The sequence below is a fragment of the Myotis davidii genome, unplaced genomic scaffold (genome assembly GCF_000327345.1).
Source record: "Myotis davidii unplaced genomic scaffold, ASM32734v1 scaffold109, whole genome shotgun sequence".
In the NCBI taxonomy this organism is placed as follows: Eukaryota; Metazoa; Chordata; class Mammalia; order Chiroptera; family Vespertilionidae; genus Myotis; species Myotis davidii.
In genome coordinates this window covers 907,754-924,509 of record NW_006300368.1, presented here as the reverse complement: position 1 = coordinate 924,509, position 16,756 = coordinate 907,754, and the positions used below count along the sequence as shown (strand labels likewise).

Here is a 16,756-nt window from a genome sequence, read left to right as displayed (position 1 = left end):
TGACCTACCTCGGGCTTCTTTGGCCCTTGTTTCTTCACACATAAAGCATCTAGAGAGAGCTGCTGCACGCGCATCATCATTTCTGTGGAGAAAACAGAGGGCCGTGGATAAAGGTTCCCACTCCTCATTTCCCCAGCAAAGCCCCTTCTTGGGGACTAGTCTCACCAGGCCTGGCACATTGGATCACACCAGCCTTGCCTGCCACCTTCTGGCTATATGTCACCTTTGCACCTGCTGATAAAAGAAATGGCCGAGTCCTCTATCCTGGAAAAGGACCTAAGCTGGCTTCATGCTCTTTTGTAGCACTGAATACAACTCCTTTTCTTAAAAAGCCTCATCCGAGGAGGATATGTTTACTGATTTTATTTTTTAGAGAGTGAAGGGGGATTGGAGTGGGGAGAGAGAGAAACATCGATGTGAGAGAGACACATCGATTAGTTGCCTCCTGCATGCTCCCCGACTGGGGCCAGGGATCCAGCCTGCAACCAAGGTACATGCCCTTGACCTGGAATCAAACCCATGACTCTTCTGTCCGCGGGCTGATGCTCTAACCACTGAGCAACCGGCCAGGGCAGTTTATTGACTTTCTATCTCTCCGGCAGATCTCAGGCTGGATCTGACCAGCCCCTTCAAGGATGAGAGAAAAGCCAATGTGCAGTGGAGCTTGATATGAGGGCCAGTCACTGCCAGCCCACTCAGGACAGCTGTTCTGGTGCAAATTTATTACAACCTGCAAAGAGGTGTGAGGCAACCCCATACAGAAGAAAGAACATGACATTTAGTTGGGCCAAACCAGGCTGGAATGTGGGTCACACTACTCACTCCTGGTGAGACTATGGATAATGTACTTAATCCCCCTAAGGCTCAAGCTTCTCATCAGTACACTAGGCAGAGGACTGTGGTGAGGATTAAATGAGGTTAATTCCTAGCACAGAGTAAATACCCTGTAATTGGTCATGGATATTAGGGTTATTTCCTTATTTGTAAACAAGATTACTACGTTAGCTTGAGGCGTGCTGTTGAGTGGGTTAAACAGGACAGCATCTTCTAGTACATACACTCTGCTATTGTTACAGCTGGTCTCCACACCCTCCCACCTTTGTGGATCAACACGGTAACAGCATGCCTGGCTTCCAGCCAGCTTACAACTCCGATCCCTCTAAAAGCAGACATTCCCAGTCAGTCACCAACTCCGCCCTCTGTAGGAGCCTGGGGCAGAAACGGTACCGTCCACATGCAGAATCTTCACTCCCCAGGAGCGGGCATTGGTCAGGAGGCTGCTGGGGCTCCCGCTGCCTCCTCCGCTGCTGCTCCCCTGGAAAGACGAAGCAGAGTCAGGCAGGAGCAGGAGCCGCCACGGGGCCTGAACGCTACGGGGACAGGTCGTCCTGGCTTCCGGGGGCTCTGGGTCATCCGCGTGGAGGGATGTTGTGGGGAAGAGTCTACCCCAACCCTCCATATGGGCTGGCCACATCTGGAGGGGATGGATTGCTGGTCTACCCGCACACTCTGCTCCGGCCACCCTGTGACCGGGAAGGAACACATGCTTATAAGAGAGCTGCTTGTTGGGAGGGCCACTGTGAAGAAAGCTCACAGTAAGTAATGCATACCAGTGACGATCACCATCGCCCAGCAGGAAGCTATGCTGGCCACACTTTTCCTGCCCCGCTGCCCAAATCTGAGGGTCATCACAGCCAATGCAGCCAGCCTCATGTCACTTTAATGACTCCTCTCACAAGATCACATTAATTAATTCCTCTCCTGCCACTTAACTTGAATGGTTCTGGGTTCTCACAAAAGGTATAAACAGCTACTCTGTAAAAGGTTCACGGTCTGGCCCTGGCCGGGTAGCTCAGTTTGATAGAGCATTGTCTCGATACGCCAAGGTTGTGGATTTGATCCCTGGTCAGAGCACATACAAGCATCAATAAGTGGAACAACAAATCGATGTTTATTTCTCTCGCCCCTTCCCACCCTTCCTCTCTCTAAAGTCAATAAATAAATTTTAAAACTCTTTAAGAAAATAGGTTTACAAAGTCTAGCTTAAGGGTGGGCAAACTTTTTGACTCGAGGGCCACAATGGGTTCTTAAACTGGACCGGAGGGCCGGAACCAAAGCATGGACGGAGTGTCTGTGTGAACTAATACATGTTAACACTGCTGCTGGTGAAGGAGCGGAGGGGAGAGCAAGAGACCCCTCCGCTCTGTCGGCTCCGCGGGCCGGATAGAACAGCCGAACGGGCCGGATGGGGCCCCGGGGCTGTAGTTTACCCACGGCTGGTCTAGCTTCACATCCCACAGCATCCCTCCAAGACTCTCTTGGTAGACTCTGAGTTGGAAAAATCAAGGAGTCAAATCCTGGCTCTACCACCGACACCCTAGGTGACTCTAGACAAATTACTTAACGTCTCCAAGCTCCACTTCTTCATTTGTAAGAAGGAAACAACAATACATCTCATAGGTTGTGTGTTTTGTGTTAGTAGAGCCGACCTTTGAACAACGCAGAAATAAGGGGTTCTGACCCCTGTGTAGTTGAAAATCCACACATAACTTCTGACTCTCCAAAAACTTGTCCCTTGGTATTCATTGGGGATTGGTTCCATGACTTCCCACAGATACCAAAATCCAGATACTCAAGTCTCCTATATAAAATGGCAGAGATCAATGAATACAGTTGGCCATTCACACCTGCACACTCCCAACCATGGATAAAAAACAATACAGGTATTTACTGAAGAAGAAAAAAAAAAGACCACATCTAAGTGGATCTGTACAGTTCAAGCCTGTGTTGTTTGAGGGTCACCTGTACTTCAGAAGAACCTTGGGACCCTCCGCTCACCTGATTTCTGATGGCCTTCTGCAGTAGCTCCTTCCCTCTGCTCATAGGGACCTGACAGGAAGAGAAGAGCAATGAGATATGTTATATGAACCACCCGTGCAAAAACAGATATTTACACAGGTGCTGGCCGGGAGCAACCACAGCTCAGGAGGGGCCGAAATGAGAGCCTAGAACCTTTTGGAGGTCAAGGTGGAATCACACCCAAGTTCAGATCATCCATGGGTAGCTGTGGCCTGGACCCTGGTAGAGAAGGGCATTTTGAATTCACCAGAGATCAAAGTGTTACGAATGTTCTAAGACTTCCCTTTAAGGGTGTCCGCACTCTCCACTGATAAGTGTAGGCCAATTCCAACAAGCCCTCCCTGGTTCCGAGGACCCGCCTATTGTTTCTGAACCCAACTCTGCAGTCCCATAAAAAGGGACAGTCTATCTATCTATATAAAAGGCTAATATGCTAAGGGTCCGACTGACCGACTGGTCGCTATGATGCACACTGACCACCAATATGATGCGCAATGACGCTCAACACAGGGGCTGCCATTTTAACCATGCTACAACATGGATGAACCTTGAAAACATGCTAAGTGAAATAAGCCACAAACAAAAGGACATATATCAGTGATTCCACTGATATGAGGTATCTAAAATGGGCAAATTCATAGACAGGAATTGTAGGGAAGGGAAATGGGAAGCTACTGCTTAATGGTTATAGATTTTCTGTTTGGGGTGATGTTTTGGAAACAAAAAAGTGGTGATGGTTACACCACAGTGTGAATATAATTAATGCCAATGAACTGTACACTTAAAAATGGTTAAAATGGCATATTTTTATATACCACAATATAAAAATATATTTTACCACAATTTAAAAATATCTTTATATATATATTTTATTTTTTACAGAGAGGAAGGGAGAGAGATAGAGAGTTAGAAACATAGATGAGAGAGAAACATCCATCAGCTGCCTCCTGCACATCTCCTACTGGGGATGTGCCCGCAACCAAGGTACATGCCCTTGACCGGAATCGAACCTGGGACCCTTCAGTCCACAGGCCGACGCTCTATCCACTGAGCCAAACCGGCTTCGGCAAAAAAATATCTTTAAAGTTATGGCTTGAAGGAGTACCTCTGTCTACCTTCTGTAATATGGCAAAAACAAATGCTAGAGCTGTGGGAGTGGGGCAATGGTTATCCCATATAAATATGTAAGAGAGACACATCTATTGGTTGCCTCCCACAGGTGCCCTGTCTGGTGCCGGGGATCGAGCCTGTAACTGAGGTATGTGCCTTTGACCAGAATCGAACCTGCGACACGTCAGTCTGCGGGGCCGACGCTCTAACCATTGAGAAAAACTAGCTAGGGCTCCACGAGGTTCTTACCAAGTCTACGGGTTTCTGTGAAGGCCTGGTGTGGCTGCCCTTTGGATCGGCCATGGCCGGTGTTTCCACTCTGACCTCGCTGGGGCTGGAGCTGGAGCAGCCTCTGTGGCTTGTCCCACTGCTCTCTGCCTTCGCCTCCCTGCGGCTGGACACGATGTAACTTACTTCTTTGCTCAGAAAACCCTCAATTACCTGAAACCAGATCACAGAGGTGGCTGAAAACCAAAGGCAGATATGAAATCATCAATACTGAGAGGTAGGAGAGGAAATCTTGGCTGCTAGAAGTTCCAGAATCAATGTCTTTAAATAGACCAAATGCACTGGGCCCCCAAGTACACATCGTCCTGAAATAGGAAAGCTGGGGTAGCAATGCTTATAACAGACAACTTTATTTATTTTTGTTAATCCTCACCTGAGGATGTTTTTCCATTGATTTTTTAGAGAGAGTGGAAGGAGAGGGAGAGAGAGAAACATCAATGTCAAACCCCAACCAGGGCCAGGGAACCTGCAACCAAGGTGCGTGCCCTTGACCGGAATTGCACTCGGGACCCTTCAGTCCGCAGGTCAACACTGTATCCACTGAGCCAAACCGGACAGGGCTGGTAGACAGTTTAATGGCTGTACATTCCTCCCATCCCAGTGTACCCACTCATCTGCAATGTGACTTTGCTGTTCTTTCTATCAGGAGGTAGAGGCCTATTCTTCATCCCCTTGAATAGGATTCCTGTTGTCCAATACAATGGTATAAATAATATGTGTGAGTTCGAGAGCCTAGGCCACAAGAGGCCTTGTAGCTTCTCCCTTCACCTTCTGGGAAAACCCCGAGACCACTGAGTACACTGGCTGGTCTAGCTTACTGTATATGCCCATGATAGTACACATTCATACAATGCATGTAAGAAGGCAGAGGCAGCCAGCACCAACTGCCAGATGTGTGAGTGAGGTCAACTTGGTCCTTCCAGCCCAGCTGACCCGCCAGCCAAATATAGCTGCAAGAGAAACCACCAAGCCAACCCAGAGAGCAGTGAGAAATAACTTGTTTTAAGGCCAAATCCTGGGGTGTTTTTTTGTTTGTTTTGTATAGCAAAGCCTAAATGATAGGGAAGACTTAAAGTTCAAAATTTTGGAGCCAGTTGGGGTGTATGACAGTTATCCAGTCCATCCCCACTGCTGAGTCTCTACATCCCCAAGTTTCTGTTAGATTGACAGCAAAGATTCTCTGCATTCTAAGTCTCCTCCAGCAGTTCCCCCAGTGACCCACCGCTCTTGAGCCAAGCACTATCGCCTATTTTCTAAACACAAGAGCTGTCCATGCCCACCCTGACTACAAGTATCATATGACATACATCTGCTTTAAAAAAATTTTTAAAGAACTCAAACGTAGCAAATGCTCTTTACCCAGAGTTGTCCACCACAGTGTTATTTGTAAGAGCTCAGATTTAGAAATAATCTGAATGGCCATAGGGTAAGTTAAGTAAATTAACAATCTACTCAAAAGAATATGATATTCTCATTACAAATAATGCATATGAGGGGTAATAATGATAGGGAAGTGCTAACGTTTTAAGGTTATGGGCAAAAAGTTGGTAATAAAAATATATTTATGATCATAGCTACAAAGAAAATAAGCTTTTTTTTTTTTTTATTAAAAAGGATAGACTGCAGAAGTAGATAAAAGATTGCCCAGGGTTGGGGGTATCAAGAGGAAATGGGGAGACTGACATGGGCCTTAGTTTCTTTTTTAGGGTGATGAAAATATTCTAAAATTGACTGTCTAATCACACTTGGCCATCTCTGTGACTATACAAAAAACCCCCACTGAATTATTCACTTCAAATGGGTGAACTGTATCTCAATAAAGCTGTGAAAGAAAATGAAAGAAAGAGAAAAAGACTCCAGGAAAAAACAAATACATCAAAATGATGGTTGTCACTTGCAGCAGTTCCATGTTCTCTAACATTTCTAGAATGAGCAGATACTGTTTTTCTTCTAATTAAGGGGAAAAAATGAACTTTATTTTAAAAAGTGGCTTATACTGGAAATTGCTTTAGAAAAATGTAGCAATACCGCTGACAACACCTGGAAGACAGGTATAATCCTTCTCCAGCTCCTGCCCTACAACCCGGGGATCACAGGCGAGAAGCACTTTACATACCCCACCCAGCTGCTGGATTGCCTCCGTCAAAAACTGGAGAGTCTTGCCAGCAGGCAGATCCAAGTAAAAGGACTTTCCAGAAAAGGGCTGCTGCCTCCTAGCATCTGGAGAGCTCTTCTGGCATTTTTTCAGACAACCGGAAACTCCCAGCTGAGCCCCTAGGAAACAACAAAGAACAAAGTGAGAAGCTGGAGATGAGAGGAGTCCTGTAAGTCGAGCAGCTCTCACCGACAGCCTCTGTGTGGTGTTAGTGTTTAAAAGGCAGAAACCGAACAGCATATCTGTCACATTCCAGCACTAAAACTAGATGATACTAAAAGAGAGGGGAGGAGAGTAGGAGGGAAGTGACTAGGTGCTAAAATAGTTAGATAACTGAGTGGGGGGGGCGGTGTTTAAGATAAACTTAATACTTTATGGTAAAAATAACCGTGACGATGGGTTTAAATATGCATGGTTGTTCAACCAGGACTCCCCATCTGTCTGCCAATCTTGTTCATAATATCAGACTAAAAGCTCTTGTTTGACCTCTACCATGAATTCCTAAATGATCCATGACATCCATGAACACATACAACACTCACACACAAACCACTAATAATTTAAAAAACCCAACAGGGCTAACATCTCTCGACCTTTTCCTCCCAAGAGGCTCTGGGGCAGGAGGAGCATATTTGACCTTGCATCCCTAGTTTTGACCTGTTACCTACCTAGGTCCGGAGCCCAGAGCCTACTGTCAGCCATTGAACTCTCCAGCTCAAGGCAATGGTCCCTGAAAACGAAGGACAAAACAGCTGAAGCAGCCCTGGCCTGTGTGGTTCAGTAGGCTGGGTGTCCTTTGGTGCACGGAGAGGTCGCCGGTGATTCGCAGTCAGGGCCCACGCCCAGGTTGCGGGCTCGATCCCCGGTAGGGGGCGTGCAGGAGGCAGCCCATTGATGTCCCTTCCGCTCACATCGATGTTTCCTTTTTTTTCACCCTCTCCCTTCCTTTCGTTCTAAAAAAAAATAATGAAATAAAATAAATCAATAAAAATGTTTAAAAACAAACAAAAAACCCCAGCTGAACCACCTTCACTAGCCTAAAATTTTGTAGGCAACCATTGGGAACCTCAATGGTTGGTATGATTAGATATAAGTGGCCCCACCTCACCCCCCAAACCCCGCACAATCCACAAAGCGGGTACCAGGAATAGCAAGCTCAACTCCATCTCTACCCACATCCCATCTCAAATCCGGAGACACCGTCCAGGCAATGGCGACCTCAGTTCCTCCGTCCCCTGTGGATCTCGGTCCACTCAACTCCTGTGGCCCCTCCTGGCCCACTACCCTCCCCAGCTTCTGCATCTCTCCGCTCCACTTTCCGACCCGTTATCCTCTCTACAACCCTTTTTAAAAATACATTTTTAAAAATTGATTTCAGAGAGGAAAGGAGAGGGAGAGATAGAAACATCAGTGATGAGAACCATCCATCGGCTGCCTCCTGCACGCCCCCTACTGGGGACCAAGCCCACAACCCGGGCATGTGCCCTGGCCAGGAATAAACGGTGACCTCCTGCTTCATAGATGGACGCTCAGCAGCCACTGGACCACGCTGGTGGGGCCCCTCTACAACTCTTTTGACCCCTTCTTGCTTTCCTTCTTACCCCTTCTCCCCTACCCGGGATGCATACCCTTTCCCGGTTCCCCCAAATATCCGGCTTTTCTCGGCCTCCGTGCTCCTCCTTCAAGGCCGCTCAGTTACCACCGCGGACCCCATGGGCTCACCCCAGCCCCCAAGCCCGGCCGGACCAGTGACCACAGCAGGTACCACCCTCCCGGTGCCTCCGCCGCCGCTTCGTTTTAAATTTCCTCCCGGCTCCGCCCCTACAACGATGTAATAGCGCTGAGACTGCCCTACGGTGGCCCTGGGAGGACAACATTCTTCCCAGCTCCCTTCGTTTTTTTCTTCCGCTTTCTCTCTGGTCTGTTCATCGGCTGGAGATGTTCTGAGCCTTCACAGCCAGCAAGCTGGGCCCCAGCTTGATTCTTCACACAAGCTACTTTGAAACCCCTAGGAGTTCGATGATGAATAATAAGAGAAGCCTAACACGTACCGAGCATGTACAGCTTATTGACCTGTGGGTCACGAACAATGAAAATCCATCCTGCATATCAGATATTTACATGACGATTCATAACAGTAGCAAAATTACAGTTATGAAGTAGCAACGAAAATAATTTTATGGTTGGGGGTCACCACAACGTGAGGAACTGTATTAAAGGGTCGCGGCATTAGGAAGGTTGAGAACCACTTCATTTAACGTAAATGAAGATTTCTCATCTTCACATCTTTGACCCCCTCCCTTTTCTCTACTTACCCATCCAACCAAAAGTTTCTCAGAAGAGGTGTCTCCATTTCTCACCTCCCATCTTTTCCACAACTCATCGAATTAGACTTTGATCCTCACCTCTCCTATAAAACTATACTTACGCAGGTCAACTGGGACTTCCATGGTCCCAAATTCTATGGTTGTTTTGGTATTCTCAACCTATCCGACTTTTTGAACACTAAAACAGACTCCTCCTCCTTCTGGAACATTTTCTTCTCTTTGCTTCCATTTCTACCTTTCCACCTTCCTTCAGTGGCTCCTCCTCAATTTCCATTGCTGGATCCAAAGGTACTGTTTTGACTATAAATGTTGGAGTAGCCAAGGCTTTACCCTTAGCCTAGCCCTGGGTCCTCTTCTCTTCCCTGTTAACACTGTCTAGATGACCTCATGCGACTCCATGGCTTTATAATTCAGCCCTATGCTAGTGCCTGCAGAATTTCTATCCCAAGCTCTGACCTCTCCCCTGATCTCTAGACTTATATATTCAAGTGCCTATTGGACATTTCCCGGTGGATATCTAATAGGCATCTCATTCTTAACATGTTCAAAACAGAACATTTCCCCCACGCTCCCCCCCACCCCCAGTCTTCCCCATCTCTGTAAATGTTACTTAGTTGCTCAAACCCAAACCTCGAACTTATCTTTCAGTACTTTCCCTTATCCCCACCCCCACTCTAAAAACAAGTTCTACCAACTCCAAAGTACATCTTTAGACCACTGCTACTACCTAGTCCAGGCCACTATAATTTCTTGTCTGAAGTACTGGGTCAATTTCTAACATTACTTCTATTCTTGAGTAGCTTCCTATCTCTCCCCAATATAACCCATTCTTCATGCACAATCAGAATGTTCTTCTAACATTTAAAAATATATTTTTTTATTAATTTCAGAGAGGAGGGGAGAGGGAGAGATAGAACCATCAATGATGACAGAGAATCATTGATTAGCTGCCTCTTGCATGACCCCTGTATATGGATCTTTCTCTTCTCTTCCAGTCTTTTTGTCTAAAGAATTCTTATTCTTCAAAAAGTGTAAGTCCCATCTCCACTAGCAAGCCTTTCTGGATCCCCTACTTTCACAGCTTTCAACCCTACTCCAGCAGGCAAATTTAACCTAATCTCCTAGACATCATACTGCAACCTTCATTAGAAAAAGCTCCATTAACACATTTATCTCCCTATATTGTCATTATTAGTTTAAACATGTCTATTTCCATTGGACTAGAGATCCTTTGAGAGCAGAGATTTTGTGACATTCATTTTTATCTTTTCAGTGCCTCAGAGCAATGACATGCTGCGGGTAATCAATAAATATTGAATGAATGAAGGAGTCAGGTCAGTGACCTGCCAGTAGTTCAGGGAAAGCCAACTCAGGTTCTTGGGTAATTCATTTCAGCCCGGAGCCAGGTGTTTCGCAGAGTCGGCAGGGCTCTGGCTGCTGTTCTCGAGCGCTGGTCTCTGGTGAGGTTCCCTGTGGTTGTGACTCTGTGTCCCAGTTGCCTTATCTTCAATTAGTGGACGATGAAAGCATCTCCTCAGGGCTGCTGGAAGGGTTACAAGAGATAATGCATCAGAAGCTCTCAGCACAGCGTCTGGCAAAGGATAAAGTGTTGAATGACTGAAAGAAATGACTTGAGGTTGCCTGTTCATTTATCGAGCACCCCCTATAGGTCGGGCTCTGCGTTAAATACAGCATGTTAAGTGCAGAGAAGCAATCGCCACACACAGGCGTGGTCTTAAAACAGGCGGCACGGAATCAGGAAGGTTTCCTGAAACCTGAGTCTTGTTAGGGGAACAGCTTGAAAGCTGCGTGGGAGTGGGAGGTGGGCCGAAGCGCTGGAATCGAAGTGGAGTTCCAGTCCTGTTATTAGCTGCTTGACTTTGGCCAAGTGACTGAATCTCCTTGAACTTCCCCAACTGTAAAAAGGTCTGCTAAGAACACCCGCCTGCCAGGGTTCCAGAGAGACCACTTGCCACTGTGGGCCAAGGTGCGCTCTATTGAGAAGTTACCAAGCGCCAAGGCGAGTCACTATGGACTCCGGGGTTCTACGCTCCGCGTGCAGGAGCGAGTTTCCTTTGTGAGCATGCGCAGTGCGCCCGCGGCGCAGCCCGTCAGGCACTGCGGTAGGCGCCCTAGGGGTTGGCAGGACCCTGACCCCAAGATGGCGGCGCCCAGTGAAGTGGACGCACCTGCCTCCGGCGAAGGCAGTGGCGAGGGCAGCTGTTTCGGATCCTGGCTGGATGGACGGTTGGAGGCGCTGGGAGCGGACCGAGCTGTTTACTGCGCCTACATCCTGGGTGTCCTGCAGGAGGAGGAGGAGGAAGAGAAGCTGGACGCTCTGCAGGGCATTCTCTCTGCTTTCCTGGTGAGAAACCCCACTCATTGCTGGCCAGCCCCCGTCAGGACTTTGTGTCCCCGTCCCCCATCCAGAGTCCCAGAGGATTGGTGGGTCTTACCTGGGAGAGGACTGCTCTTCTGGAGTTCCGGGCCATGGGGAAGGGGGTGACCCCCTCTCCAGAGTTTGGGGAACCAGGAAGGTTATAGGTCCTTAGAGACGAATGGCTTTCCCTTATTCCTGGGACAAGGCTCTGTCGGATGCCCGTGGGTGAGTATTCGGAAGGCGTTGAAATGTCTAAATCTGAGTTTTACCATAAACACCTAACGACCAGTTTCATTCCCACCCGTTGGCAGCGTGCAGAGCGGGCAGTAAAGTGCCCTGGGTGTGTGTCAGTACTTTAAGAGGCAAGTGCCCAGCACTGACCCGACAGAGGCCTCTCCTGGTTCCTGTTTTGGGGGTAGAGGTCTTTTCATGCCCAGGCAGAACTGAAGCAAATGTGCTTTATCCTTTGTAGTATTTACAAATGCAATAGTCATTGTTGTGTTTGGGGGTAGGGGGAGTGAGTTGGAGTTGGAATAAAAGATCAGAGTTTTAAAAAAGAAAGATAAACTTGGCACTTACTAGTAGCCTCTTAGAGACAGATTCAAGAATTCAGAAATGTGTGCTTTAAGCTGTGTTTCAGTAGTCAGTTACCAAATTGTCTGCTTTTCCTGATCATTTCTGCTGCTTTCATCTCTACTAACACTTAACTTGGTGAAAGGGTAGTTTATGGATCAGGTACGTGGTTGAAATATAACACTAATGCAGCTGTCCCGGGGCCTTCTGGCCCGGGCCCCAGTGCATAGTCTGGTGAGACCGGCTTACTTATTTTTGGGAAAGTCTTAACACAACTTGTGTTGCAGCTCATAAGGTCAGTGGAAATACAACACAGCACAATAAATTCTTTTCTTGGACCCTGACATTATAGGTTGTAGAGAGAAAGAGTAGGAGGTAAGCAATTTTAGTTTTATTTCCAGCTGGGAAGTTTCTAAAGACTCTCTGAAAAAGAAGCTGAAGTAACTTGGGTACCCATTGGTACCAACTTCTTGACCTGTTTTTTTAATTTTTTTTTTGTGGTGTCATTATTTGGAGCTGTATGTCTGCTGGTAAAGACAGGCATGGATTTGCCTTAGGCTCTTAACAGTCTCTTGGCATGAAAGTGATAAACCTTGGAGAATGTACTGAGTTGGATATATCGGCCAAAGAAGATTTCACCGAGGAGAAAGGTTTTGACGTAGGCAACAGGTTTTTGCTCCAAAAGCATGAGGAGAACTGCCCTGAGTTGGTGGGGATCCTTTCCTCTGGATGTTGGCAGGGTAAAGGGGATGCCCTTGACCTGGCAGTTGTGGATTCTGGGACTCACACACAGGATTGCTTCTGTATCCAGCGCCTTGAAAGAGAAACATACTTTCTGCTCTGTGGTTCCCAAACCCTCTTCGTGGTTTCTTCTCATCACCAGCTATGCCCTCTGCACAGGCTTTGTTCAGGTTGAGGGCTCTCCAGGAAATTAATTAATCCGTCTCCTTTTCCACCCAGGAAGAAGATTCCCTTCTTACCATATGCAAGGAGATTGTGGAACGATGGTCAGAAACTCAGAATGTTGTCACCAAAGTGAAAAAAGAAGGTAGTTCTGATGTCTAGCCTCTATTGTGTTTTCCAATAACCTTTGCTGTCAGGGAGAGAGTTTTCAGTTTTCTCCATTGAATACTCATTTTCCCAAAGGTAGTTTAATCTGGCAAACAGCTTTAACTTTTTAACTGAAATTGGTTTTCTCCCTTTGCTACTTTTTCACTTCAGCTGACCACAATTATCTTCATTGTGATTTATTCTTTTTTCTTTTTAACCCGCTTTCCACTGCCCCTTGTAGATTTGCATTGCAGACATAGGATCACCTTTTTTATATTCTCATTTCATAACACAAATTGTGATTGGCCTTTTGCTTTATTCAGCTAAACCCTTAACCCTTTAAAATGAAAAAGGAGTGAATTTACTCAGCATTAGGATGCAGAAAACTCAAATAAGTAAAGCCAAACTTAAAAGATAATCTATTCTAAACTATCTACACTAGTAGTTCTCAGTCTTTGCTGTATTTTAGCATTACTTTATTTACTTTTAAAAATGCTAGTGCCACCCTAGCCGGTTTGGCTTACTGGATAGAGCGTTGGCCTGGGGACTGAAGGGTCCCAGGTTCAATTCCGGTCAAGGGCATGTACCTTGGTTGCAGGCACATTGCCAGTAGGGAGTGTGCAGGAGGCAGCTTATCGATGCTTCTCTCTCATCGATGTTTCTAACTCTCTATCTCTCTCCCTTCCTCTTTGTAAAAAATCAATAAAATATATATTTTAAAAAAAATGCTAGTGCCTGCTCCACACCATGAACCAGTTACATAAACATCGTTGGCTTTAAGTCCCAGGTGTTGGTATTTTTTAAAAGCTTCCCCAGATGATTCTTTTTTTTTTAATTGTCTGAAGTTTTACATATGTCTCCTTTTTCCCCAATTGACCCCCTCCCCAGCCATTTCCACCCCAAGGGCAAGCCCCCACCACCCAGGGTCTGTGTCCATTGGTTATGCTAATACGCATGCGTACAAGTCCTTTGGTTGGTCTCTAAGCCCCCCACCTCCTCTGCCACTTGTCTCCGGATCTATTTCTGTTCATCAGTTTATGTTTATCATTATATCCCACGTATGAGTGAGATCATGTGATATTTATCTTTCTCCGACTGGCTTTTTTCACTTAGCATAATGCTCTTCAGTTCCACCCAGATGATTCTAATATGCAGCCAAGCCTGAGAACCACTACTTGACACTATTGCCCCCTTCTTTGAGAATGGAGAACATAATAGTTGATTTTCTTTTAAAATAATCCAGGAACTTCACCTGGTATGATTATCGTCATGAAAGCTGATTCTCGCTGATTCTAGATTCCTTCTGAGGTTTCTGGGTTGAGAGGGGAGAAAGATGCATGTTTAGACGCTTAATTTCCTATGGTTTTAATGTAGTGCTTTTCAATCTCTCTTTTTTTTTTTAAAGCAGCGGAACGTGAATAGAGAAAACAAGTAAAAGCAGGGCTGCTCTGGTTGGAGACAGATACGAGACCCAAAGCCTGGCCTGCATGGCCTTCCCTTGCCTTTCTCATTGGCACCTCCTTTGTACCCCAGGGCTCTCAGGAGTCAGCAGATGCCATGGCCTTTACTCCAAGCACTACCTGGGTGGACTAGTGGTTCGGTGAGCTTGTCTTTTCTCACGTACAACCTTGTTGTCCCTCTCTCCCCTTCCACCACCTCCCAGACGAGGTACAGGCCATTGCTACCCTAATTGAGAAACAGGCACAGATTGTGGTGAAGCCCAGGATGGTGTCAGAAGAGGAGAAGCAGAGAAAGGCTGCCCTCCTGGCCCAGTATGCTGATGTGACAGATGAAGAAGAATATCCTTTGTGGAGCCTCAGCACCATTTCCTGTGGCTCAAGCCAGAAGCGTTTGCTGGTTTGTTATGAGCTTTGGGAGGCTGCCAATCCCCCTCCGTAGCTTAATTTTCTCTGAAATGGCAGTGATCTGTGGCCTTTTGTGGGCGTGGGGAATGAAGTTGGAGTCTCTGACACCAGACTTACATTTTTTATAACGTAGTTAAGTATGTTTCTGAAAACCTCAGTATGAAACAAATAATGCCTTAGTCATAGGCCATTTATATTAGAAAATAAGATATAGCTGTGGTTCTTGACTTTCCCGTGCAGTACCATGTAACTTACTGCACAGAAAGTTACATGTTCCTTTATAGTCTTTATTTCTTTCACAGATGATAAGGAAACTGATGCCCGACAAATGGATGGGTGATCAGAGACATTCATGTAGTTAGTGGTTAAAACCAGGACTGGAACCTGGATATTTTGGGGTAAAGGATTCCCAAATTTGGACCAGTTTCATTTGAAGTCCAGTGACCACATAGTTAAAAGCGAGACTGAGCCCCCGAGGAACACCAGGAAGGACCTGGAATTTGAGTGGGTGCTGCGTGAAAAGATAGTGTTGCTGGCAGGAGCAGGTTGTGTTCCCTGTGACGACCTTTGTTTAGGAAAAGCTTAAGCTTCCTGAGCCCTCTTGAACGGAGTGGATATCATACCAGACATGTCAGCCTGAGTTTAGGAAAAAATTCCTAGGCTCTTTTGGGTCAACTTCTCTTCTAGTTTCACCTCATGATTTTTTTTTTGCTAGGTTTGGCAGAGCTATGGTTCCAGTTACAAAATCTCATTTCTTGGGCTGTAAGAGAGTGTTTTAAGCAGTGGTTTTCTGGGGGACCTGCTTACCAGTACTGGACTCTACTTACCAGATTTTCTGACTGACTTAGTAGATCCAGAATCAGGTCCAAGAATGTGCATTTCTACCAAGTTTCCAGGGAGTTCTGGGAACCACACTTTGAGAACCACTGTTTTAGAGGCCATCTCTTCATCCCCTGGCTTCCAGGTGCTGTGGCAGCCCACCCACCAGCTTAAGTTTCTCTTCAGCCTCCAAGAGATAAGGATCTTATGGAAGCTCTGAACAATCTTCCCTAAGCTGAGACTTCTAAAGATGACGCTCCTGGGTTACTACCACATCCCTGACACTGTCCTTCCATTCACTGTGCCTTTCCTACCCATCAGTTTATTGAACGTTTTCTTATGTTGGGTTGGGATGTGCTAACCTTTGTTTTCCATCTGATTTTCCTTAACATCACTTACCGAAGCAGATGAGAAGGATGATTCAGGTGCCACCACAATGAACATTGGTTCTGACAAACGTATCCTTCTCTGTGCCCATCCCCATGTGCTTCTCCACAGAATCCTCTTGAGGGTCAGTTTTTATTTTGCTGTCATTGTTGGGGCTCTCATGTCAGGCCAGCATTGTGAGCCCCATTTCTAGCACAGCCCTACGTGGTCAATTTAGCAAGAACTTGCCCCAAAGAAGACATGTTAACATGTACTGTGAGGGGTTAGCTTAGAGGAAAGATTTCTAAGGGAAAATCAGAATCTGTACTCTCTGGATACAGCCCTGGTTTCCCAGCACTGTGGAAGCCGTTAAAATAATATTGGAGTTTTGGTCTTTGTCCTCAAAGACCTTATTTGTTGGAAAGAGAGCACAAACACCAGCTAAAAACTTTTGAGGTGGGCAAAAGTAGGTTTACAGTTGTGAGTACTCAAAACACAGAGTTTATTCTTTTTTTTAAATCCTTACCCGTGGATATGTTTTTATTGATTTTAGAGAGAGAGAGGAAGGGAGGGAAAGAAACATTGAGTGAGAGAGAAACATTGACCAGGTGCCTCCTGTATGTGCCCCAACCTGGGATTGAACCCATAACCTGTGTATGTATTTGCCATGACCAGGAATTGAACCCAAGACCTTTTGGTTTGTGGGACGATGCTTCAACCAACTGAGCCACACCGGCCAGGGCCAGAGTTTATTTATTTTAAAATACATTTTTATTAATTTTTAGAGAGAGGAAGGGGGAGTGAGACAGAAATGTTGATGAGAGAGAAATATTGACCGGCTGCCTTCTGCATATCCCCTGCTGGGGATGGAGCCGAAAACCCGGGCATGTGCCCTGACCAGGAATTGAACTAGTGACCTCTTGGGGCATGGGTCCAGGCTCAACCACTGAGCACATTGGCTGGG

General features: G+C 46.3%; 2 protein-coding genes across 3 annotated transcripts in view; one reads left to right on the top strand and one right to left on the bottom strand.

Annotated features, from left to right (window-relative positions):
• DBF4B (DBF4 zinc finger B) overlaps window positions 1–7,186 on the bottom strand; it is a gene marked incomplete at its 5' end in the record, with an annotated part of 18,391 nt that extends 11,205 nt beyond the window's left edge. Inside the window, 6 exons of the mRNA XM_015572517.1 lie at window positions 9–82; window positions 1,228–1,315; window positions 2,839–2,889; window positions 4,219–4,410; window positions 6,374–6,531; window positions 7,081–7,186. Of these exons, the coding sequence (XP_015428003.1) occupies window positions 9–82; window positions 1,228–1,315; window positions 2,839–2,889; window positions 4,219–4,410; window positions 6,374–6,531; window positions 7,081–7,186 (669 nt within the window). The remainder of the gene's footprint in view (window positions 1–8; window positions 83–1,227; window positions 1,316–2,838; window positions 2,890–4,218; window positions 4,411–6,373; window positions 6,532–7,080) is intronic.
• A 3,662-nt stretch (window positions 7,187–10,848) lies between these two features.
• The window catches only part of CCDC43 (coiled-coil domain containing 43), an 8,571-nt gene continuing 2,663 nt past the window's right edge, over window positions 10,849–16,756 (top strand). The window contains exons 1-4 of one of the 2 annotated variants that reach the window (XM_015572533.1): window positions 10,849–11,104; window positions 12,653–12,740; window positions 14,406–14,541; window positions 15,826–15,937. In XM_015572533.1, the coding sequence (XP_015428019.1) occupies window positions 10,901–11,104; window positions 12,653–12,740; window positions 14,406–14,541; window positions 15,826–15,937 (540 nt within the window). In that variant the 5' untranslated portion in view covers window positions 10,849–10,900. The remainder of the gene's footprint in view (window positions 11,105–12,652; window positions 12,741–14,405; window positions 14,542–15,825; window positions 15,938–16,756) is intronic. The other variant, XM_006776873.2, reaches the window with a different exon arrangement.